General features: G+C 45.8%; 1 protein-coding gene across 3 annotated transcripts in view; it reads right to left on the reverse strand.

The window, feature by feature from the left end:
- Positions 1-6,534: 6,534 nt before the first annotated feature.
- Positions 6,535-26,138, reverse strand: part of LOC142110369 (uncharacterized) — a 38,169-nt gene continuing 18,565 nt past the window's right edge. Inside the window, exons 1-5 of one of the 3 annotated variants that reach the window (XM_075193764.1) lie at positions 11,660-11,862; positions 8,976-9,164; positions 8,232-8,419; positions 7,447-7,611; positions 6,535-6,949 (exon numbers count right to left, since the gene is read on the reverse strand). In XM_075193764.1, coding sequence (XP_075049865.1) covers positions 6,615-6,949; positions 7,447-7,611; positions 8,232-8,419; positions 8,976-9,157 — 870 coding nt within the window. In that variant the 5' untranslated portion in view covers positions 9,158-9,164; positions 11,660-11,862 and the 3' untranslated portion in view covers positions 6,535-6,614. Of the gene's footprint in view, positions 6,950-7,446; positions 7,612-8,231; positions 8,420-8,975; positions 9,165-11,564; positions 11,612-11,659; positions 11,863-26,138 lie in introns of those variants that run through there. The other 2 variants (XM_075193762.1, XM_075193763.1) reach the window with 2 other exon arrangements.

A 26,138-nucleotide genomic window follows, 5' to 3' on the forward strand; every position in this document is an offset into this window, starting at 1 on the left:
ACCCGACACTGCTCCTTACATCATCACTTCCTGTGAGGTCACCTGACACTGCTCCTTACATCATCACTTCCTGTGAGGTCACCCGACACTGCTCCTTACATCATCACTTCCTGTGAGGTCATCTGACACTGCTCCTTACATCATCACTTCCTGTGAGGTCACCCGACACTGCTCCTTACATCACTTCCTGTGAGGTCACCAGACACTGCTCCTTACATCATCACTTCCTGTGAGGTCACCTGACACTGCTCCTTACATCATCACTTCCTGTGAGGTCACCTGACACTGCTCCTTACATCATCACTTCCTGTGAGGTCACCAGACACTGCTCCTTACATCATCACTTCCTGTGAGGTCACCAGACACTGCTCCTTACATCATCACTTCCTGTGAGGTCACCAGACACTGCTCCTTACATCATCACTTCCTGTGAGGTCACCTGACACTGCTCCTTACATCATTACTTCCTGTGAGGTCACCTGACACTGCTCCTTACATCATCACTTCCTGTGAGGTCACCTGACACTGCTCCTTACATCACTTCCTGTGAGGTCACCTGACACTGCTCCTTACATCATCACTTCCTGTGAGGTCACCTGACACTGCTCCTTACATCATCACTTCCTGTGAGGTCACCCGACACTGCTCCTTACATCATCACTTCCTGTGAGGTCACCTGACACTGCTCCTTACATCATCACTTCCTGTGAGGTCACCTGACGCTGCTCTTTACATCATCACTTCCTGTGATGTCACCCAATACTGGACTGTATCTGTCCTTTGTGATGTCATCCAGCACTAAGCTTTGTCTGTTCTCACAATGACCATTATACGACCCCTTGTATGTTTGTCTCCCAACATATCTATGTATATCCCGGCTGCCGCCTGATGTTTGGTGACACGAGAGGTGGAACACGGTTATAAATACACTTAGACCACTCTACCTTGGTTATTACACTGACAGTGATGGGGTAAAGCTGGGTACACGCTACACAATTGTCCGACCAATGTGTTATCTACAACGATTGTACCAACGGCTGGAAAAAAAAAAAAGTTGCGATCAGAATTCTGCTTCATGTGTACACATTATACACGTTCTACAGATTTACCTTCAGATCTGTGCTCTTCATCTGTCATAACCGGCAGCTGAAAAGAGCATAACTCTGTAACCTCTATGGATATCCTGATCGTAGTGCACACACACTGCAGAATTGAGCGAGAGTTATACATCTGCTGATCAATAAAATGACTATTGTTCATTGTTAAGTATACACACTAATGCAATAATGGCCCGACCGGTCGGTTATCGCTGGATTGACTCTGTAGTGTGTACCCAGCTCTACTGAAGACTGAGCTACGTTTACTGGTCCTGTGTGGTGTAATCAGCAATAGTGTCCAAAGAGCAAGAGAGGCTAAATCAGGCTCACGTTGTAATCTGGCCACATAGGTCAGTAATATGATGACCATGCCCACATGTAGATAGTGATCCTCTTGTGAAATATAACATAATTAGTCAGTTTCAAACAGATTATTATTGCGCTTTACACTCATTTTACAACCCTAGCACTATGGTATTGGGCCGATTCCCCAATATCACCAGCAATCTTGCAGTGTGTGACCAGCTCTGAGCTCCGTGGGGAGCTAAGAACATCCTCTATATAGGATGCACACATATAACACAAAATGGTCCTTTAAACTAGACCACGGCTAACAGTGCAAACACCCCCATGCAGTAACGTTACATGTACATGTAACATGTATGCAGTAACATGTAACATAGACCCAGACAGGACTAGTGAGGAGTCTGACAATAAAGAATTTTTCATCAGATGAAATATATGGACAGTGTGAAAGGGGATTAAATCAGGAGGATGGATATCAGACAGGTGATGATGTTATATTTGATATCACAAACATAAGTGATGATTTGGAGCCTGGCAGGAGGTCTTCAAATACTTATGGAACATATAGCAGCACAGCCAGTAACATACAAGGTGACCGTATAATATAAATTATAACCTTAAAAATTACTTCTCATTATAATTTCAATATATAAAATCACTCACAACCTTTTCTTGCTTACTAACCCCGCTCCAGTCTAATCCCCTTGTATCCTCACACTCCGTCTGCCACTCTTTCCCTCCTATTCTCTCCATTTGCTTTTCTGCCCCATCCTAAGCAGCTCCCTCTGCATGCTCCACCTAGTTATCCCTTCATCTAGTCACTTCCCTTCCATGTTCACTCTCCTGAGCTTGGCCCTCTCGATCTGCTTTGTTCTACGTATGTCTCCTCATGGAGTTGTTTGCTCTATTGTCTCGTATTGATTTTGACTGATTCTAGTGTTTCTCTTGCCTCTTACGTATCTGTATTTTGTTGTTATATGGTATATTTTGTTGTATGTGCAGCTTCTGTGGCATCGTAAATGAATAAAATTATTATAATGATAACATACATTAAGATCAAATCCTTCATGACCAGAACTTTAGCTGAGAGTAAACATTATTAGACGCTCTTTAGTATAAAGCATCTTATATTTCAAGTTTAGTGGGTACTTTATGGATGGGATGATCCATACAAGTGGTCAGAAGATACCGGTATGTGTGCTGACAATCTACCAAGTGTAACCTGCCAAACTGAAATCTATATCACGTCTTGCAGCCTCCATTGGTCATGCCGGGGCTCCTGGTTGTGAAGAGCCCAAATAGAGTGCCCCCTGAATCTAGCTCTGGTTCTTATCTGGGCCCTCTGGTTAGAGCCACATCAGCCCTCGGGAGGTTCCCCTGGAGCTTCCAGCAACTGTGGTCATATCTGCCCTCCGCTGGTCTCCTGGTTGTATGTCATCTATGACAGAACATGGGTGTGTGATCAGTCCATCCTTTCTATATACACCGGGAATATACCATACTTGACAACTTTTCCTCTTTGGCTTCAGGGAGATCCTGGGGGAGGTGGGTTAGCTGGGGCGGGACTTGATGAATTGCATCATTTTGGCACCACCCCTAAACGATTGTCACAATTTTGGGGCTAAGATGACGCGATATTTGCGTCATTAAGCCCCCCCCACCACTTATCTATGGTGGAGGCTAGAACCGGGAGGTCTCCGAGAAAAGCGGGAGTCTCCCAGACATTCCGGGAGAGGAGGGCAACTATGCGTTAAAGAAAAGCAGCTAATGAATCTCTAGAGACTGAATTGTCTTTTACATTTCTGTCTGCATTACTGAAGTCAAGTTGTCTTACCTGTCAGTCTTGGATTAATTCTTGGTCTCCATGAAAATGGCCACCTCCATAGGCATCAATACATGGACATAGGACACAATTTCTGCACTGTGTCATCATGCCACAGATGGTGAAGCCAACCCCGTCTTGTACTGGCTCAGCATCAGGGAGAATGCCAGACTCTTCAGGGAGTGAGGGAGATCACCCCTATTTCAGGGAGTCTCCCTGACATTCAGGGAGAGTTGGCAAGTATGGACTATTGTTACACTCTATCCACCCCTCAACGACTAGTCACTTACAGTGGAGGGATGTGGGATGTGGCGTTATCTGGAGTGACTCCCAGACTTCTACTAACAACATTCTATTTAGCTGAACTTTAACAGTAACATATATGTCAGAGTCAATGCAGGGAATTATTTTTTCCAGCAAAGAGCTGGAGGAGGGTTGGATTGGAATGGAATTCATGAAAGAATTCAACTGCTGGAACAGAATTGCCAGAAGTAGTTTAGAATTTAGTTAGTTCAAAATGAATCCAGTTTAAGGGCTATAAGTAGTAATAGGTATTCTGCTAAATCACTATGAGATAACTGGAGTGTGTGGTTGTTAGATGACAGAGCAGCCCCCTCCCATTCAGTGTCCCCCAAGATCTGGGGGTACAATGTGGAAAGGGCTCATGTAAGTGTGAAAATCAGGTTGAAAATAGGACATTACAACATAAAAAGTGCATCAATACAGCGCATAGTTGTTGTAGTAGATTGGCGCCATCTCTCAAAGTCCACCCCTTTACTGAACACCCCCCGCACATACTTACTATTAGTCAGCCTTCCTCTGGTCCTGACACTAATGATCCCCTCCCCCAGGGTGGAACTATTGGTTGTTTCTACTGTAGCTGGTTGTAAAGTCACATGGCAGTAAGATCTATAGAGAAAGACACACACTATGCCAAAGATATGTAAGGAAAATGTTTTACTTAGCTTCGGTTATAAAAATAAAAAAAATCGGTCACACAGAGGTGGCAGTACCAGCCTCCCCATCTCAGCACAGGATCCTGCAGTATGAGGAACAGATACCACAACCCGGTGCAGCTCTTCGTCAGGACCCGGCGGATCTAGGTGAAGGGATCTGCATCCTTTATTCACATGCTTAATACAAACAAATAGCATATGGGGTATGGGCAATAAATAATAATGGCATAGCAGGAAATTCCCTTAACTAGCCTATCGGCATAAATGAAGTTAATTAGAGCACAATATTAGTATAATGAGATTATGAATGCATTACACTTAATATAACCATAACTCATTTTAGGGGAGTTTGGTCATAGACAAGAAACCTTTTTCTGTCTGTCACTAAGAGAACAATTGCGCACTTGCGCCAAATGATGTTGTAATAAGGGGAACCTACTACATTCCTGGCTTCAGTCCCTAGTTTGTGTCATTGGGAGAGCGATTAACAGGGTTATGTTGTTACTTTACACACAGAGTGCACCATGGGGCGAGGGAGTAACGGAGGAGATCACTACTGTTTAAAGAAATTGTTTTTGTGTTGTAAAGTTTTCAACACATACAATTTCCTGCTTCTAAATAAAGCTGACAGAACACAATGGACCCTCGGTGAGACCACAATACATGTCCCATAAACCTGCTCACCCCGGTCTGCTTCTCATAGTTTAGAGGATCCGGCCGATGTTACATACAGGTCTGGTGCATCGGTAAAAGCTCTCCCTCCTACGTACATACTTCTCAGTCACACTAGAGATCATTGTGCTGTAAGATATCCAGATAATAGATTCACATTCTGTGTCATCCCTCTCTAACCAAGCGAGGGACTTTGTTCATTTCCCCACTAGTGACCCCAAGGCGCTGCTCATTTCCTGAATATCCCACCGGACACCGCTGACCCCCAAGTCAATTTTATATTTACCAAGCCAACAAGAAACATTTACAATCAAGGTATGTAAAGCGGAACTGATACACCCTGTAAATCCAGAGCCCTAAATACTTGGTCCTGTACAACAATATCAAAAGTAAGATATAAAGAAAGTATCACGATCACGACAAGAAGCCGCACTTCAGAGTACACCGCGCAGTTCAGCTGGCAATGCAGCTATTTTTGCCCCTGTTTTGCCTTATACAGTAAGGGGTTATATTACCAACTTTTATTATTTTCATCATGAACATTTTTTTTATTAAATTCAAGCAGAATATTTACCCCCAGAAGAGTAGTTTTGTTTTTAAGGAAAGGGGGGTGGAGGGGCGGAGGGGTATAGGACACACATGCACAACAGGCTTTTTTTTTTCCATAAAGTCTCAGACACGGCTGAAATAACCATCATTCTGGGTGGTCAGCACAGTGGCTCAGTGGTTAGCACTTCTGCCTCTCAGCACTGGGGTCATTAGTTAAATTCCCAACCATGGCTTTATCTGTGAGGAGTTTGTATGTTCTCTCTGTGTTTGCATGGGTTTCCTCCAGGTGCTCTGGTTTCCTCCCACGAACATACTGGTAGGTTAATTGGCTGCTATCAAAATTAACGTGTGTGTGTGTTAGGGAATTTAGACTGTAAGCGCCAATGGGGCAGGGACTGATGTGAGCGAGTTCTCTGTACAGCGCTGCGGAATTAATGGCTCTATATAAATAAATGGTGATATTTCCCTCTCAGCCTGACTTGACGGCCCAGTTGACACACACACACACACACACACACACACACACGGTTCTCCAACACAAACAGAGTTCTCCAAAGAGTGTAAACAATCCCTGCGTAGATCGTTTGTACTATTATCTGTATCTATAGTGAAGAACATATACAGAGGTTTTATATGCTTTTGTGTGTTGCTGCCTTTATAGGCGATGTAGATGCATTGTATAACCCTCAAATAAATACTCTGGTATACCTGCCTAGGTGTGAACCTAATTCCCCACAGTGTGCAGACCTGGTGCTGTTGGTAACTGGTGGTACAGCTTGTACATGGCCCTTAAGCTGTGACAGACTCCATTCCCCACACAGTACCAGACGAGTCCATAGGTACATCAAACTTTTATTAAACAAGGAAACGTTTATAAACACAAACACTGGACATACAGAACAATAAAGAGCTTGGAACCAGCAGCCAATGGCCGATCATTCTGCATGCAGACAGGCCTCAGTCCACCGGAAACACTGCACTTATCCTTCCCCACAATCCCAGGTATAACTAAACTGCCCGGGATTCTCAACTTTTTCTAAGATAATTAACTATAAGTCTAATCTGTTTTCTCACTCACGGGTGGTATCTGGCCGACCGTCTCAGTCCACGGCGCATGACGCGGGACCTCCGCCATCCCAGGTATAACTAAACTGCCCGGGATTCTCAACTTTTTCTAAGATAATAAACTATAAGTCTAATCTGTTTTCTCACTCAAGGGTGGTATCTGGCCGACCGTCTCAGTCCACGGCGCATGACGCGGGACCTCCGCCATCCCGTGCTAGAGGAAGGAGGCTCCGTAGTTCCTGCCGTTTCCTGAGAGCGGTGCTGTTCTGATGAAACATTGTGGAGCCGGCTGTTCATCTGCAAGGCGATGGAGCACATGTATCCCAGCTGGATGGAGAGCTGCTCCTCTAATACAGACAGACGATCTAGGCTTCCGACCAGCCTGTCCATTAAGGCCAGAATTTGCTGTGTCACATTGTGCAGCAGAACAGTCAACCTCTGTGTGCAGAGACTGGCGATCTCTCCTGGACCTACCTGCAGAGCTGGGGGTGTTTAGGAGAAGACATATTATACTCTTCATACAAAACATGAACCTTCCTGTAAGATGCTCCAAGACAATGGAGGATCCACGTTACCATAACAATCATGGTGAAATAACAGAACAAAGATGTGTGTTGTATATGGGAGGGGGTTATCTTGTTGGCAGTGGAACATCAATGACCAAGAGTAAGTCACTTGTAACCAAAGCACAAATATGGCTGTGCGTCAGCATTCCACCACGCTCCCCAGCTCCCCATATAGACCAATGATTACATGACTGCGGCTTGAACAGATCTAATGTTTCTCTGAAAAATGGGGTTCATTCCCCTACCATATACTTTACACGGGGCAACAAGCTTAATAGGAGTGGGACGAGACAAGTTTATAGCGCTTTATACCAAGACTAAGGAATACATATTCGATTTGTATTAATACAAATCATCGCGCCCATATGAACACCATTGTTCTTAAAGAAAACCCACATGACACCCCCACAAACCTCCACCGGGAGCCTCCCTCTGAATGTCTGGCCCTGGGTCAGCCACATCCTGCTCTTGCTGCTCCTCTGCCTCCTGGTGACTTGAAGAAGCAGTTTGGTCCTCATGTTCTGAGCCAAGGCCAGAGTCCAACGAGGAGGAGGAAGGCAAAACTGGACTTTCCTGGCCTGCAACAAAGTAGTGACCATTATAAGAGGCACTTTGGTAGATCACAGCTCCAGTCACGAGTGATGTGAAGTTGTACAATAACTACCTGCATAAGCTACACCACACCCTAGGCCCCAACTGAGTGATGGCCTCAGCAGAGGAGAGCCTGGAGGATCAGGTGAGGCACAGTGGTCAAGGCAGAGGGAAGGCTTGAGTGGGAAAGAAGTAGAATGTAGGGGCAGGTTGAGAGAGGACAGAAGCAGGAAGCTGTAAATGATCGCCAGAACCAGGCAGCCCTGACTGATTGAGGACCTGGTTCCAGCAGAAGGATAGAGCAAGAAATCATGTGTCCTGGGAGGAAGCTGCAGCACTTTTAGGCACCAGCTAAACATAGACTGTCCTTTATGTACAGAACAGGGCAGCTGAGCTGCATCATAACACTGAACCAAGTAGTGTAGATGTGCTGCATCTCCTTCCAGTACTTCATATTGCATAAAGAGAGTAGGCACAGAGTGTCACACCACTACGTAGGCACTCTCCATAGCTTCAGTTACACACTCACCAGAGCCTCAGTTACATTCCTAGCAGAGCGCACACTCACCAGAGCCTCCGTTACATTCCTAGCAGAGCGCACACTCACCAGAACTGTCAGCCTCCCTTTTACAGCTTCCTCCATCACTCTGAGGGGTGAGCAACTGCGCCATTTCTTCATAGAATGGGAAGTCAGCCGTAATTCCAGATACCCGAACCAGACTCATGTCTGCCAATCGCTTCAGGCTCCAGAATTTTACTTTTAGAGCCTGCCAGTGAGTTTTGACATCCACCGAACTGGAGAGACATGACAAGGAGTTACTTCTGAAAATAAACAGTTCAGACCAACAATCTGTACACCATGAAGACTTCAGGGGAGCCGTATGTAAAGCAGACATCTTCATGAGATGCGTCAAGACAGGGGATGATGTGAGAATTTGGTTTTCTGCAGTTAGAACCCCCAGTGCCCCATGAGTGTTAGTGTCCCGATGACCAGTCACATGCTGGAGGCTTCTAAACTCTGCCATTTATACCTTTCCCTAACCTTATTCACTTAGGGCCTTATGTAGAGTTTTGAGTCCAGCCAGAGGGCGGCACAGTTTTACACCTTAGTAAATCATTACACTGCAGAAGGAGAGAGGGGATGGGCAGACAGATGAATTGGGAGGGGGTGGAGAGGGGGGCATTGTAGCTCAATGTATAAAGTAGGCAGTTATTTCCCAGAAAATAAAACACACAGTTGCCCTGCAAATTGCAGCAGTTTGGTCCCCCAGATCCAGAGGAAACACTGGCTGAAGACAGACATCTCTGCTTTTGATTTGGGAACAGTACACATCTCCTCAGAACTCCTCACCTGACCCGGATACTACAGCGTTGCAGTAACACACACAGCCTCTCAAACACATCCCAGTTCTGGAATCCTTTCCGGGCCAGTGCAGAAATGAACCCCGTGTCCCTGATTAGGTCCAGTAGGGTGTGTGTCTCCGTGACTGTCCAATTCCAAGCAGGACGACCATCCTGAGTCTCAGGCGCCATCGCAGAACTGTAGGTGAGGACAAAGGATCACAGGTTACTACCGAGACATTAGAGAAGATCAAAGAGAAAATATGATAGAAGAAACCTGATGGACATGTCGAGTGTAGATGAAGATCAAGGGGATATGATGGAGACATATTAATGGGCAGCAGTACAGATATTAGAAGAAAAAAAAATATATAGGTTTCTGGAACAAGGAGGGGGGGAGACAGACACTATGGGCCCGAGTCATTAAGGCAAAAAAGGAATAACTGTTCTCTGGGACAAACCATGTTACAATACAAGGGGTGCAAATTAGTTTATTATTTTGCACTTAAGTTAAATACTGTCTGTTTGTTTCATCTAGCACACAAACATTTGCTAGCTTTATATTTCACTGAAATTTAAAGTTGATCTAGGACATGTCCTACCCCAAATATAAATCTGTCCCCACATTTTAAATTTACCTCTCCCTCCCATGCAACATGGTTTTGCCCAGGTGCAAATGTTACTCCTTTTTTATGGTTTGCTCTCCTTAATGACTCAGGCCCTATGAATCCAAGAATTGGATACAAAAATAAACACAGACTAGGGGACAATTCTGTCTTGCCATCATATGTGGATATCCAGGATATACGATGGAAGGATGATCAATGTCAGAAAGTGTTCTTAATCAATCAGATGTTGTGTGTCACATTTTTATTGCGAGTACCACAATCAGACATCGATTGCACAGTGTTCTGTCACTACATTCATAATGGGCTATACTACGGCAGCGCTAAGCCTGAAAACAAACCAGACAAGAAGTGATCTACAAGCGGATTACAATCCATCCAGGAAATCTTCCAAACTGACAGAGGCATACTTAGCATTTTATATTCTAAAGGGCAGTATAAGTCCCATATCCAGTCCACCCCCGCCATACTCCCTGCGGGTCAGTCATCTAATCCATTCCCCTACACAGTCCTTGAGGATCAGTCATCCAGTCCATTCCCCTACACAGTCCCAGCCACACTCCCTGAGGATCAGTCATCCAGTCCATCCCCCTACACAGTCCCAGCCACACTTCCTGCATCCAGTCCATCCCCCTACACAGACCTAGCCACACTCCCTGCATCCAGTCCATCCCCCTACACAGACCTAGCCACACTCCCTGCATCCAGTCCATCCCCCTACACAGACCTAGCCACACTCCCTGCATCCAGTCCATCCCCCTACACAGACCTAGCCACACTCCCTGCATCCAGTCCATCCCCCTACACAGACCTAGCCACACTCCCTGCATCCAGTCCATCCCCCTACACAGACCTAGCCACACTCCCTGCAGGTCAGTCATCCAGTCCATCCCCCTACACAGACCTAGCCACACTCCCTGCAGGTCAGTCATCCAGTCCATTCCCCTACACAGTCCCAGCCACAGTCCCTGAGGATCAGTCATCCAGTCCATTCCCCCACACAAACCCAGCAGGTCAGTCATCCAGTCCATTCCCCTACACAGTCCCAGCCACAGTCCCTGAGGATCAGTCATCCAGTCCATTCCCCTACACAGTCCCAGCCACAGTCCCTGAGGATCAGTCATCCAGTCCATCCCCCTACACAGACCCAGCCACACTCCCTGCAGGTCAGTCATCCAGTCCATCCCCCTACACAGACCCAGCCACACTCCCTGCAGGTCAGTCATCCAGTCCATCCCCCCACACAGACCCAGCCACAGTCCCTGCAGGTCAGTCATCCAGTCCATTCCCCTACACAGTCCCTGAGGATCAGTCATCCAGTCCATTCCCCTACACAGTCCCAGCCACAGTCCCTGAGGATCAGTCATCCAGTCCATCCCCCTACACAGACCCAGCCACAGTCCCTGAGGATCAGTCATCCAGTCCATCCCCCTACACAGACCCAGCCACAGTCCCTGAGGATCAGTCATCCAGTCCATTCCCCTACACAGTCCCAGCCACAGTCCCTGAGGATCAGTCATCCAGTCCATCCCCCTACACAGACCCAGCCACACTCCCTGCAGGTCAGTCATCCAGTCCATCCCCCTACACAGACCCAGCCACACTCCCTGCAGGTCAGTCATCCAGTCCATCCCCCCACACAGACCCAGCCACAGTCCCTGCAGGTCAGTCATCCAGTCCATTCCCCTACACAGTCCCTGAGGATCAGTCATCCAGTCCATTCCCCTACACAGTCCCAGCCACAGTCCCTGAGGATCAGTCATCCAGTCCATTCCCCTACACAGTCCCTGAGGATCAGTCATCCAGTCCATCCCCCTACACAGACCCAGCCACACTCCCTGCAGGTCAGTCATCCAGTCCATTCCCCCACACAGACCCAGCCACAGTCCCTGCAGGTCATACAGTCCATTCCCCACATAGACCCAGCCATTTCCTGCAGAATAGTCATGTGAAATAGCCACACACATACTCACTTGTCCACAATCAACCTCATGTAAGCAGAGTAGTACTAGACACTGAATGTGTGTAGCTACAAATGTATAATAAAAGCCATGCTCCAATTACTCACAGTCAGCAGCAGTCACAGCTACATAGAACCTGCTCAGTCTCCTCATATAATGCAGCTCATACACCACACCTGTCTCCTGTTACCCTGATGAGGAGCTAATCACTCCATCTAGGTTATATCAGGACAGAGTATATTATAATGATCCTTTGCTATATGTGGGGGTTATTATAGAGATAGGTGTCCCTAGGTGTGTGCTCAGACATAATATGGGGGGGGGGAACTGAACTGAACTGAACTGAACTTTATACCTGAAGTCATGTGACCATCCCTCAGTTTTCCTAAACTGAACCAATCCAGGCACATATTAAAAGGCTACTAAACATGAATGTTGATAAATCACCCTGCAGAATGAACAAACAATTATCTGACTACAGTTAGTTTAGACTTTGAATGTAATTTTACTGAAAACGAATTCTCTGTTATCAGCCACAGTATGCTCAATAATCTTACAGGCAAGTGGTCTGAACTCCATAGGGGAAAATACATACTCCCCAATCAAATCTTTATGTCTTATGCAATGACTTCTTATTGATTTCTAAGGGGATAAGTCCAAATTATGATTGGAGGCCAGGGGCCGGTCACACTCTCTCTTACTGTAGTTGAAACAAAGTTGGAAAAGCAGACTATTATTACAGTGGCAAGTTTCCTGTCTTTCATTTTACTCTGTATCTGAGCAAAAGCAACAGTTTCGCTGAAACTTTGTTTACATTCCATGCACAAACCCGCCATCTTGTGTCACATGACTCAGGTCCTCAGACCAGCCGTGTAAACCCTGCAATACTGACATTCACAAACCTCTATTATACATATACCATACTTACATCATGCTGGATAACAGAGGACAGGAGTTGGCCCCAGACAATATATATACGCACCCAGGTTGTGAAAGATAAAGAAAAAGTGAGCCGGCAAGAATTAATATTACAGGGTGGCTTGGGGTTGGCCTAGGCTGGGGAAGGCTTATAAGGATGGGGTTAGTTTAGTTTCCCTCTCTTATAATAGGTGCCCGCTGAATATCCTGGTGGTGAGTATCACAGCTTTACAATTGTTTCATTTTACTTTCTGTCCTTTTGTGGTTTGCGGGCTCCTACTTGTTTCTTTTCATACTTGTTTCCTTACTTTCCTTCTGCATTTTTTTTTCTGCTCTTTTCTATGTCCCCATCTTTTTCACGTCTTTTCCTCCTCTATCTTTTCTTCCGTCCTCACCGCCCCCCCAGCCAATTTATCTACGAGCCCCCATTCTTTCATATTGTAACGCTTTTCATAGGCAGAGGGGGAGTTTCCTTGTGTCTGGAAACCCCTCCCAGCATGGGGCACTGTATGCTCGAGGTGGCTTGCCCCATGTATATAATGGAATTGTCTGTGTATATGATGTGGATAGGAGGAATTGGAGAGCAGCCAAGCACTGTCTAAAAATATAGCCACACCCCCATGCATGCTGCTCACACCCACCAGCGGCGTAGCGTGGAAACCCCCCTCTACAAATCCTGCATTTGCCCCTGCTTTTATTTTGTACCTTGTTTACCCACCCACTGACCCCCACCAATTGCCGCAAGCCTCTTCTTCCCAAGAGGCCTCATTGAGGCTTCCATGGGCCCTCTCGCTGTTGGGGCTCAACACGCTGATGGCGTCTGCAACCTTCCCCCTCCTCCACCACTCTTCCAGCAAGAGAGACAGTGAGCACACAGTGCCTAAGCGCTGCTCAGCTTGTCAGCTAGGCCAATGCACCCCATTCCTCCCACAGCAGGTACATGGCTATCATCCACTGCTGCACCCGCTGCCACCAGCAGCAGGGCACTCTTAGCTCCCCCCATGCAGGGACCTGCTGCTACAGTTGCCATAAATTACCCCCCTCTGGTTCACCTGCTCCTGCCCTCCACCCCATTTGGGGTTTCCCCACCTCCTTGGTATCTTAAAGTATTTATATGCTGTTGTGTTGTATTGTTCTCTGTGTGTGTCATTATGTTGTATTCTGTTTTTTTGATGTTGACATAGGGTTTGTCTGCCTCTTCCCCCTCACTGTCCATTTTTCACAGCCCTGCTCGGGTTACTCCTGTGCCCTTCGGTTCCCGATGGGCACCAATTTGGGATGGGTTTTGCGTTCACCCAGTTGGCTACGCTCTGTTCATTTTAGTTCTGCTGCCTCAAAATTTACTGGCCCCTACTTGCCGACAGCCTATGGATTGTTGCTGGCTGTCGATTTTGTCCCCTGTGGTTTCTGCTGCTGGGACTGACCCGCCCCAACTCAGTCATCCATTCTCGGTTGCCTTTGGTGGCCTTGATGTGCAGTTCACATTACTGCAGCCCTTGGTGTCTTGGAGCCTTTCTTGGAGTCTGGGCTTGAGCAGTGTAGCCACAAAATTGGCTCTTCTTCAAAGAGTGAGATTCCTGACAGTTTGTGGGGAAAACAGGCTGGTATGTCTTCTGGAGCGAGATGCGGGTGAAGATATTTGTGCGCTGTGCGAATACAGCGGTCCTGAGGGACATTCAATAAACAAAAAAATTAAATAAACAATACAAAAGAAATCCCGACTATGAGGCCGGGAGTGAGTGTTGTTGGTGAGTAGTTGGGTGCACAGTTTGATCCAGGTGCAGATGTTGTGCATTGTGCTATTACAGCGGACCTAAGTGACATTTAAAAAAAAACAAAAAAAAACCAAAGGGGAATTAAATCCCAGCTATGGTGCCGGGAGTCAGTGCTTGGGTCCGCGGTTTCATGCCGGTCTAGATGTGGTGTTAAAACAGCGTTCCTGATGGACATTTGTTTACAGGTGACGAGGTGTGTGCTGTGCTATTACAGTGGTACTGTGGGACATAGAGTGAAGGGGGGGACAGGATCCCCGCTGGGCATTATGTGAACATGTTTTCCATCACTGGTAAGGCCGCACTCTTGGCTGCATAGGAAAGGAATGGCATTGGGAAGAAGCATCTAGGAGTTATGTGACCTGATTGCTGCATGCCACTTGAAAATCAGACCTGAGGTGCATATGAATACATATATTTGGTCCAGGGGATGTACATGTGCTCTAGTGGCATTGTGTGGAGGCAGTATGATGAGGCCTGTCATAAGAAACAGGACAGCTTAAGTGTGATGGCTTTTGGATGCAAGGATGTGGAGGTGTGGGTGGATGTTACGTAGTCTCCTGCTGGTTGGCCTGATGGGACGGGCTTCTAGGCACAGACAGGGGTTGGGAAGGCCTGGCTTGTCCTTCCAGTTCACGGGGTGGTGCTTTTCCTTTAAAGCCTGGAATTTCGGCCGGGGCTCTTCCTGACGCTTCCAATTGAGAAGGGGACATACAGGGAGGGATTATACTAGAGTCCACCACTCTCTGAGCATTCCGCTAAGGCTTTTTCGCCAGTGGTATCGGTGTGTTTATTAAATGGTTGGGTTGGTCCCCTATAGTCCGGATGCTGTTTTTATGTGACAGTTTTTTCATGGGTTCCGGCTGCCTTTTCATGGGACTGTTGAGGCGGTTCTCCCTGTAATTTAAAGTCGGCCCGGGAGTTGCCCCATATAATGCAAGAAAAGGTGGCCTGGGAAGTAAGCTTGTGGTGAATGTGTGGTGCTTTCCCATCTCATACCTGGTTTGATTTTGTCCCCAATGGGGGTGGTGTTCAAAAAGGAACCGGGTAGGTTTTGTTTACTTAAACATGTGTCCCCACCCTTCTGGGTTGTCAGTGAATGACACGATTGGGGACCTTTGCAATGTGGTGTATCAGTCATTTGAGGAGGCTTTGGTTTTTGTTCAAGAGTATGTGTCTGGCACACTGCTGATGAAGCTAGATGTGAAATCTGTTTTCCGTCTCCTTCCCCTACACCTCTATTCCTTTCAATATATGGGTTTTAAGGTGAATGACTGGTTTTGTGTGGATAAATGCTGGCCTCTGGGGTGTGCAGGTGTCATGCTTTTTTTGAGTGTTTTAGCTCCTTCCTTCACTGGTGCCTCGTTGCTGGTGCGGGCCACCATTGTGTGGCGCATTGGTTGGATGAAACTTTATATTTGGTTCGGGTGAGTTTGGTGAATTATGACACGTTGGCTGGATGTTGCCGGAGGCCAAGGTGGCCATATTGAGGGGCATGCTGGATTTATTTGCTGTGGTTAGCAAGGTCATGTTGCAACAGGTTCCATCCCTACTGGGGATGTTGAATTTTGCATGTCGTGTTATCCCGATGGGGCATGTTTTCTTCTTGTTTTTTTAGAAGGCTTGATAGGACTACTGCTGGTTTGTGTTTTTGAATAATCAGTTTGTTAGGTTTTCGGGCAAGATCAGGAATGAAGGCTTACTTGAATAGAGAGTGGTGCGCTGTGCCATGTCCCCTTGTTTGTCATGGGGGTTGTTTCCAATCATTGTGGCTGTTGAGTTGTGGGGGGATTGTCTGTGTGACGAGAGCATTATTTTCTGGTGCGATCATTTGGGGGTGGTCCAGCCCATTTAATAATCAGAGGGCCTCCTCCCCGCCTGCGCTTAGATTGCTTAGACATCTGGTGCTCAAATGCTTGTGCCTCAATATTGTTTTTGTAGCTAGACATATCTCTGGGACTCAACACTATTGCTGATGTATCTAGTCAGTTTGGATTGGGCTAAGTTCAATGTTGTTGCACCTGATGATGTGTTTGTATCATACCCTTGTAACATATCGGGATCTTAGCCCCATTTACCTGGTCCAGCGGTGTCACCTCAAGACCATCCATGCAGCATCGGACTGGCCTGCCGGGCAGCCGGTCTAATCACCGATAGCCCTGGCCTCATTGAAGCTCCGCCCCCTCCGCTGTTAGGGCGGAGCTTACGGACAGGAGGCTCACATAGAGCAAATCCAGTTTCAGCAACGAGTTGTGATAGAGCCGGCGGCGCGGTTCTTGTGTGATGGTTGGCTTGTGTCTCTGCATCTGTCTCTGTTCCTTCCAATGCGGAGCTCGCGCGATGACATGAGCTTCATCCCGTGGGACTTCCTGTAACAGTGCTGATGTTCCTGTCTCTGTTGGCGCGCTGAGTAGTGGAGCAGTTTATGCCGGCATCCCATGGGACTGCCTGTAACAGTGCGCCGACAGCTGATGCTCCTGTCTCTGCTGGCGCGCTGAGTAGTGGAGCAGTTTATGCCGGCATCCCATGGGACTGCCTGTAACAGTGCGCCGACAGCTGATGTTCCTGTCTCTGCTGGCGCGCTGAGTAGTGGAGCAGTTTATGCCGGCATCCCATGGGACTGCCTGTAACAGTGCGCTGACAGCTGATGTTCCTGTCTCTGCTGGCGCGCTGAGTAGTGGAGCAGTTTATGCCGGCATCCCATGGGACTGCCTGTAACAGTGCGCTGACAGCTGATGCTCCTGTCTCTGCTGGCGCGCTGAGTAGTGGAGCAGTTTATGCCGGCATCCCATGGGACTGCCTGTAACAGTGCGCTGACAGCTGATGCTCCTGTCTCAGCTGGTGCGCTGACTAGAAGGTGAGCACACAGGGGGTTCCTACACTATGCACATATCTATATGTAATAAAAATAATATGTATTGAGGATACTATGTGTGGCGTGATATCAACTGGGGGTACTATGTGTGGCATAATGTGAATTGGGGGCAATACTGTGAGGCATAATATGATCTGGGGGTACTATGTGTAGCATAATATGATCTGGGGGTACTATGTGTAGCATAATATGATCTGGGGGTACTATGTGTGGCGTAATATGGAGTATGTAATGTAATATACCCGCACTATACATTGGGATGGGGGGGGGATGCAGACTCTTTCGTTTGTACTGGGCCCCACAATTTCTGATGGCAGCCCTATAGATCGGTACAAGGTGTCGGCAGCACCCAGCCGATCCGACCGATACTAACTGTTGTTTCTGGGTGTTTGGACTAGGCCAGCAGGTCGTAGCTTCCAATTTAGCAGCATCTGAACGTAGTACCCCCCCAATCTGTGTCCTAAATATATATTTGGTTTAATTATAAGGTCTGCATATGTATTGTCTCAGATAGTAATTAATTAAATGTTACAATGTGTCAAAACGATGTGTATGTCTGTAGCTCAGCCCTCATCCAGCCAGACATCTCTTATAGTCGTCAGAGGTTAAATCATTGAAAATTTCCTGTTCGTTTTTCACACCAAACAGCAGAACCACAAATTGGTACAGGCCAAAATGAGTGTTACAACGAGTGTTACAGTGACATTTTCTTCCATTAGTGTAACTCACTGTAGAGGAATCAAAGCTAATATATGACTATTTGCTGTGGTTTATGTCCACTATTTGTGTCAAGATTAAGTTCTAGCAGCTTTAGCACTCTATTGCTCAAATATTAATATTATTGTCCATCTTACTTACATATAACATATTGGCACCTGCGCCTGGGATTTATTCTATTAACCAAATAGAATGCAAGACAATAAATAATGCTGAGGTGGTTTGGGTCATTAATTGAATGTGGGGCTGAGTGTGGGGAGGAGGGCTATCTATTAAATGTGAATATTAATTATTTAATGCTAGGAATGGTCGTGGGAAATGAATGTATTAAATGTAAATGCTGGGGCTGTTTGGAGGGAGGGTAATAGGTTTATTTATCAAATGTGAGCACTATTACTTTAATGTTGAGGCTGGAGAGAGGCGTAATTATTAAATGTGGGTGCTGTTGATTTAATGGCAGGGATGGTTGGCATTTCTAAATGTACCCATTATTTTTTCCAAATAGGGCCCTCAACATTCCAGGATCCAGGCAAGCCACAACTAAAGAAACCAGCAGCCACAGGTGGTAAAAGTGACAACAACAGGTAGGACAGTCTGTCAAATGTTCTGAGTCAACTGCAGGCTTGGCTAACCTGTGGTACTCCAGGTGTTGTGAAACTACAAGTCCCAGCATACCCTTACAGCAATAAGCTGCTATATATTGGCAAAGCATGCTGGGGCTTGTAGTTTCACAACACCTGGAGTACCACAGGTTAGCCAAACCTGGTCTAGTGGGACAATCCTGATTTTTGGTGACTGTTCTGCCCAATCTAAGGGGCAGGTCAAGACTGTGTATTCTTTATACACACACTGTATGCTTTATATACACTACACTAAGGTGCTAGCTGTCCTTCGTGGACTGACCACTCCCACTCTAGTGTCAGGTCCCGCCTCTATGATGGCTGACCACACCCCCTGTGGTGGGCCCCTAGTGTTGCAGTCCCCAGGTGGGCCCTTCATGCCCCAGTCCGACACTGCATCCGTGCCCTTTCTGGCTGCCTATGGCAATCTTGAGTCCTGTGTCACAAACACTACCTGCTGTTCTGCTTCATGGGCGTGACCATCTTGGATTGCATCATATGAACCACTCTGACAAACCAGTCTCCAGCAACTTCGGTTACATATTTAAGCCAGTCTATCAGTGCACAGGGCACCCTACTTAAACCAGGAACTGCTGGTTTCACATTGCCAGGACAACTCTCATTCCTTTGGCAAAGGTCTCCTGGCTCTGATCCTGTTCCTATCTGCAGTATCTTCTACCAGCATTAGCAACTGCTCTCTTCCTGACTGCTGTATCTCATGTTAGCAGTTGCCTGGTACTGTCCATGGGATTCTCCTCCTGCATCCATCTCACACTTCACTGACGGTTGTCTCCTGTTGGATGCTCCACCGGCTGCCGGTTCGAAGTCTCCTGTGGTTCATTCCAGCTTGAGTTTCTTGTAGCGGGTTCCAGGTCTGGGCACCTGCATTCAGGTCTCAGCCCTGAGTGTCCCGTGACCGGTTCCAGTCCTAAGTTTGCTGCTGCAGATTCCATTCCTGAGTTTCTGGTTCAGACTCCAGTTCTGAGTTTAGTGTTTCAGGCCACCAGTGTACCCACAGTAGCCATGTTACTCTTCTGGTTAAGAACCAGATAAGCAGGAGCTTCCTCTATACTCCTAGCTTCACCTTCTCATCTACTAAGCCAGCTAAGCCCAAGGGTCCTGATCCGGATCTCCAAATCCCAGCATTCGTGACAGTCCTGCTTATGTTTGGCAGATTATCAAGCCGGCATAGAAGATCTGGTTGGGCATGCAGTGGCCCCGTCAACAATATAGAATAGGGAGACGTGGTCGGCTTGGGATGGTATGTGTAACATGAGTGGCCTCGGAGGTAAGATGGGGGAAGAGTGTTTGATGGTTTTTCATTTAGTAAGTCTAAGGAATCTATGGTGTCTGCTCTGGATTTACTAAACCGCGTTTTTTAAAACAGATGTTGCCTATAGCAACCAATCAGATTATAGCTGTCATTTTGTAGAATGTACTAAATAAATGATAACTAGAATCTGATTGGCTGCTATAGGCAACATCTCCATTTTCTCAAAACCACAGTTTAGTAACTATACCCCCAAGAATTTTTTGGTCCACAAAGCTTTAATAGGCTGGGCTAGGCTCATCCAGGTGGTAAAGGACAGGAGGCGAACTATTGCTAAGGATTTTCCGGTGAGACTGAGGGGGGTTGTTGTCGAGATTGCGTTTGATGTTTGAGGTGTTCGTGTTTCAGTTGGCTTTCTCTATGGCCTTTATAGGTGCTTTCCAGGTAAGTGAATTAGTGGCTTCCCCTGGTTTTTGCATTGCACGATTTTGCTTTCCAAGAATGATATTGTTCACTGTAATAGTTTTGTTTGTAAGATCCTAAAACTAATAAGCTTTGTAAAGGGCTTTGAATCACATTGCTGCGTAGAAATGATGCTCTGGTTTGCCCGGTTAGCTTGGCTGATTTGGACAGGGTACAGGCATTTGCAATGGCTCCTCTTAGACTAAATTTCATTTCAGGGCGATTTTTCAGCAATGTGTCAGTAGACTGGGTTTGAACTTGGCCCACTTTGGCACTAATTCATTCAGGATTGGTGCAGTAGCGGTCAAGGAAGATTGTTTCCGTTAAAGCCATCATGGCTTTGAGAAAATGGAAACCTGGGTGTCATAAGAAGTACATGAGGCCGCACGATACACATTTATGCTCCCTTCCTTCCCTGGCTGGACCTATTTGTGACAGGATGGACCGCCTATGCCACCCTGTCTGTTGCTGCTGGGAAGCAGCTGGGCTTACTTTGCCACACTCCCTTTCGTTATCAAAATGCGCCCTCTAACCCAGTAAGCGGCTTAAGCTGCTGCCACCACTGGACTCCTTAGGTCACGAAACTCAGGGTATTCTGCTTACTGGTTTTAGCACTACTCACCAAAGAGGTGCGGAGTCTAACGTGTCCCAGGTCTTCGCAAGGGAGTATGGTCTTTGCTGCGGGAGACACGCAGGTCGCGGTTCTCAGAGGGAGCAACCAGTGAAGCTATAGGATGGAAGCGGTGTCAGACAGGCCAGGTCAGAACCGAGAAATCAGGATATGCCACAGGGAGAATCCGAATTCGTAGTCAGGGGCTAGCCGGGTCAGGTATCAGGAGCGCAGGAGAGAATGGTCAATAACGAAGCCGAGGTCAATTCACAAGGAGCACAGAATAGGGGTAGTCAAGAACAAGCCGGGTAGTACACAGGAGGAATATCACAGGAACGCTGGAGATAGATGGGACCTAATACTCTGGCACTCTCCAAGTGCCAGAGTAATCATTATATACAAGAAGCAGGCCAATCATTGGAGATGGTGACGCTGAACACCACCGCCGGAATTACTGGGAAGCGTTCCGTTGCAACGGAACGCGTGACCGCCGACCCGGAAGTGCGCCCGGTTGCCTAGCTCGGCAGCAGTAGCAGGCGTCCGTCCCTGTGCGACGGACACAGCACGGGGACGGCGCCCGACAGTACCTCCTCCCCTACTTTGTTGGATAGATCTTTGCTCAAGGAATTGTTTTAATAGCCGTGGGGCGTGAAGATCTTCTTTTTCCACCCAGGATCTCTCCTCTGGACCGAAACCCTTCCAATGAACTAAGAATTGGTGTCGTCCATGGAGGACACGGGAGTCCAGGATGCGACTCACTTCAAATTCTTCACCATTAGTAGTCCTCACAGGAAGCGGATGATGAGGCAAACAATGAAAGTACGAGTGGTTTGAGAAGAGAAACATGAAAGACATTGTGGATCTTCAGGGAAGGAGGTAACCGGAGTCTGTAGGTCACCGAGTTGATAACATGTGTTACGGAGAAGGGACCGATATAACGAGGAGCCAATTTTTGAAAAGGTACCCTCAACTTGAGGTTGCGTGTAGACAACCACACTTTGTTGTGAACATGTAACAGAGGAATAAGTCTCCGATGGCGGTCCGCCACTTGCTTATAGCGCTGAGAAGTCTCTTGAAGTTTGGTTTTGGTAGTTGACCAAATCTGGGAAAAGTTCCGTATTAAGTCATCAACAGCTGGAACTGGTGACGGAACCTGACCGGAGAAATCTGGGAGGGTGGGTTGGGTTCCATAAATGACAAAAAATGGAGAAGCACCGGAAGACTCGTGGTGATGAAAATTGTGAGAAAATTCTGCCCAAGAAAGGAGATTAGCCCATTCTGTTTGGTTGTCTGAAGAGAAGCATCGTAAAAAGACTTTGAGGTCCTGGTTAACCCGCTCCGTTTGGCCATTAGTTTGTGGATGATAGCCGGACGAATACTTGAGGTCGGAACCAAGCGTCTTACAAAAAGCCCTCCAGAATTGAGAAACAAACTGCACCCCGCGGTCTGAAATAATTTCACGAGGGCAGCCATGGAGTCTAAATATCTCCTTAACAAAGATAAGGGCCAACTGAGAAGCAGATGGTAGGGCAGGCAAAGGTACGAAGTGGGCCATTTTAGAGAATCTGTCAACAACGACCCAAATGGTGTTGAACCCATTGCTAGGGAGAAGATCAGTGATGAAATCCATGGATATACTTTGCCAAGGAAGGTCTGGAGTGGGAAGAGGTTGTAGGAGACCTGGTGGAGCCAACCTGGGGTTTTTACAATGAGCACACGTAGCACAGGAGGCCACAAATCTTCGTACATCAGAATGCAGAGCCGGCCACCAAAATCTTCGACGAATAAATTCGTAGGTTCTCTTCACTCAGCCAATTTGGAGGAATGTGCGCACCGTAGGGCTTTGGCTCGTAGATTAAACTCCAAAAAGGAACAACCCCTAGGGGGTGTCTTAGAAGAGATGTTGGTAAGCGTGATAATCCTGGTGGGTGTTAGAATAGGCAGAGGCTTCAGAGAAGTGCAAAGGTCAGTATTGTCTAAAGATCGAGACAGGGCGTCCGCTCGGATGTTCTTGGACCCAGGATGATAAGTCAGGATGAGATTGAAACGTGAGAAGAAAGATGCCCATCGAGCTTGACGTGGGTTGAGACACCGAGCTTCACTGATATAAAGCAGGTTCTTATGGTCAGTTAAAACTGTCACTGGGTGACGAGAGCCTTCTAAGAGATGTCGCCACTCCTCTAGGGCTGCTTTGATTGCGAGCAGCTCCTTGTCGCCAATGCCATAATTCTTCTCGTGAGACAAGAATCTTTTAGAGAAAAATCCGCAGGGGAGATGTGCACAAAGTTTGGATTTCTGGAAAAGCACTGCCCCAATACCTATAGCGGAAGCATCAACTTCCAGAAAAAAGGGTTCTGATTGATCCGGTTGGGAAAGGACTGGAGCAGATGAAAAGGCTTGCTTTAGAAGGTTAAAAGCCTTCAGGGCATCGGAAGGCCAGTCTCTGGGATTGGATGATTTTCGAGTCAGAGCGGTTATTGGGGCAATAATGGAGGAGAAACCCTTAACAAACTGCCTGTAATAGTTGGCGAACCCAACAAATCTTTGAATGGCCTTGGAGAAGAGGCCAACTGGTAATGGCAGATACCTTTTTTGGATCCATGCGTAGTCCTGAGCCCGAAACAATGTACCCAAGGAAAGGGAGTTGATCAACCTCAAAGATACACGTCTCTAATTTGCAGAAGAGTTGATTAGCTCGCAGCCGGGATAAAACTTCCTTAACGTGAAGGCGATGGGAGGTAATATCTCGGGAGAAAATCAAGATGTCGTCCAGGTAGACAACGACGGAGTGATATAAAAGGTCTTGGAAGATCTCATTAACGAAGGATTGTAAGACAGCAGGAGCGTTACTAAGCCCGAAGGGCATAACTAGATATTCGAAATGTCCGTCCCGCGTGTTGAATGCTGTCTTCCACTCGTCTCCTTGACGGATTCGCACTAGATTATATGGCCCTCCAAGATCTAGTTTGGTGAAGACTCGTGCTCTGCTGATCCTATCAAAAAGGTCCATAATATGGGGCAATGCATAACGTTTTTTTATGGTAATTTTATTTAGTTGCCGATAATCGATGCAGGGACGTAGAGATCCGTCCTTCTTTTTAACAAAAAAGAACCCTGCTCCGGCAGCAGAAGATGATTTTCTGATGAAACCTCGAGCTAAGTTCTCGGAGATGTATTATGACATTGCCTGGGTTTCTAGCAAAGATAAGAGATAAGTCCTACCACGAGGAATCTGTTTTCCCGGAATTAAATCAATTGGACAGTCCCAAGGGCGATGGGGTGGAAAAATCTCCGATCTTTGCTTGGAAAAGACGTCCTTTAAAGGTTTGGTAGACCGAGGGTAATGTGATTTTCTCGAAATTGGTCTGAGTAAGGCAAACTTGAGGATGTGGTGAGGAGATACACTGGTTACGGCATTGCGGGCCCCAGGAGATAACTTCGGCACGAGCCCAGTCAAATTGTGGAGAGTGGGCCCGGAGCCAGTGAAGACCCAAAATAAGAGGATTGAGAGGAATATATATAGATATACAGAGAGAGGGTGAGAGGAATATATATAGATATACAAAGGTGAGAGGAATATATATAGATATACAGAGAGGGTGAGAGGAATATATATAGATATACAGAGAGGGTGAGAGGAATATATATAGATATACAGAGAGGTGAGGGGAATATATATAGATATACAGAGAGGGTGAGAGGAATATATATAGATATACAGAGAGGGTGAGAGGAATATATATAGATATACAGAGGTAAGAGGAATATATATATATATAGATATACAGAGAGGTGAGAGGAATATATATATATATAGATATACAGAGAGGTGAGAGGAATATATATAGATATACAGAGAGGTGAGAGGAATATATATAGATATACAGAGAGGTGAGAGGAATATATATAGATATACAGAGGTGAGTGGAATATATATATATACACAGAGAGGTGAGAGGAATATATATAGATATACAGAGAGGTGAGAGGAATATATATAGATATACAGAGAGGTGAGAGGAATATATATAGATATACAGAGAGGTGAGAGGAATATATATAGATATACAGAGAGGTGAGAGGAATATATATAGATATACAGAGAGGGTGAGAGGAATATATATAGATATACAGAGAGGGTGAGAGGAATATATATAGATATACAGAGGTGAGAGGAATATATATAGATATACAGAGCGGTGAGAGGAATATATATAGATATACAGAGAGGTGAGAGGAATATATATAGATATACAGAGAGGTGAGAGGAATATATATAGATATACAGAGAGGTGAGGGGAATATATATAGATATACAGAGAGGTGAGGGGAATATATATAGATATACAGAGGTGGGAGGAATATATATAGATATACAGAGAGGTGAGAGGAATATATATAGATATACAGAGAGGTGAGAGGAATATATATAGATATACAGAGAGGTGAGAGGAATATATATAGATATACAGAGGTGAGAGGAATATATATAGATATACAGAGAGGTGAGGGTAATATATATAGATATACAGAGAGGTGAGGGGAATATATATAGATATACAGAGAGGTGAGGGGAATATATATAGATATACAGAGGTGGGAGGAATATATATAGATATACAGAGAGGTGAGAGGAATATATATAGATATACAGAGAGGTGAGAGGAATATATATAGATATACAGAGAGGTGAGAGGAATATATATATATATATATATATATATATATATATATATATATATATATATATATATATATATATATATATATATATATATATATATATATATATATATATATATATATATATATACACACAGAGAGGTGAGAGGAATATATATAGATATACAGAGAGGGTGAGAGGAATATATATAGATATACAGAGAGGGTGAGAGGAATATATATAGATATACAGAGAGGTGAGAGGAATATATATAGATATACAGAGGTGAGTGTAATATATATATATATACAGAGAGAGGTGAGAGGAATATATATAGATATACAGAGAGGTGAGAGGAATATATATAGATATACAGAGAGGTGAGAGGAATATATATAGATATACAGAGAGGTGAGAGGAATATATATAGATATACAGAGAGGTGAGAGGAATATATATAGATATACAGAGAGGTGAGAGGAATATATATAGATATACAGAGGTGAGTGTAATATATATATATATACAGAGAGAGGTGAGAGGAATATATATAGATATACAGAGAGGTGAGAGGAATATATATAGATATACAGAGAGGTGAGAGGAATATATATAGATATACAGAGAGGGTGAGAGGAATATATATAGATATACAGAGAGGTGAGAGGAATATATATAG

The sequence above is a fragment of the Mixophyes fleayi genome, chromosome 1 (genome assembly GCF_038048845.1).
Source record: "Mixophyes fleayi isolate aMixFle1 chromosome 1, aMixFle1.hap1, whole genome shotgun sequence".
NCBI lineage: Eukaryota > Metazoa > Chordata > Amphibia > Anura > Limnodynastidae > Mixophyes > Mixophyes fleayi.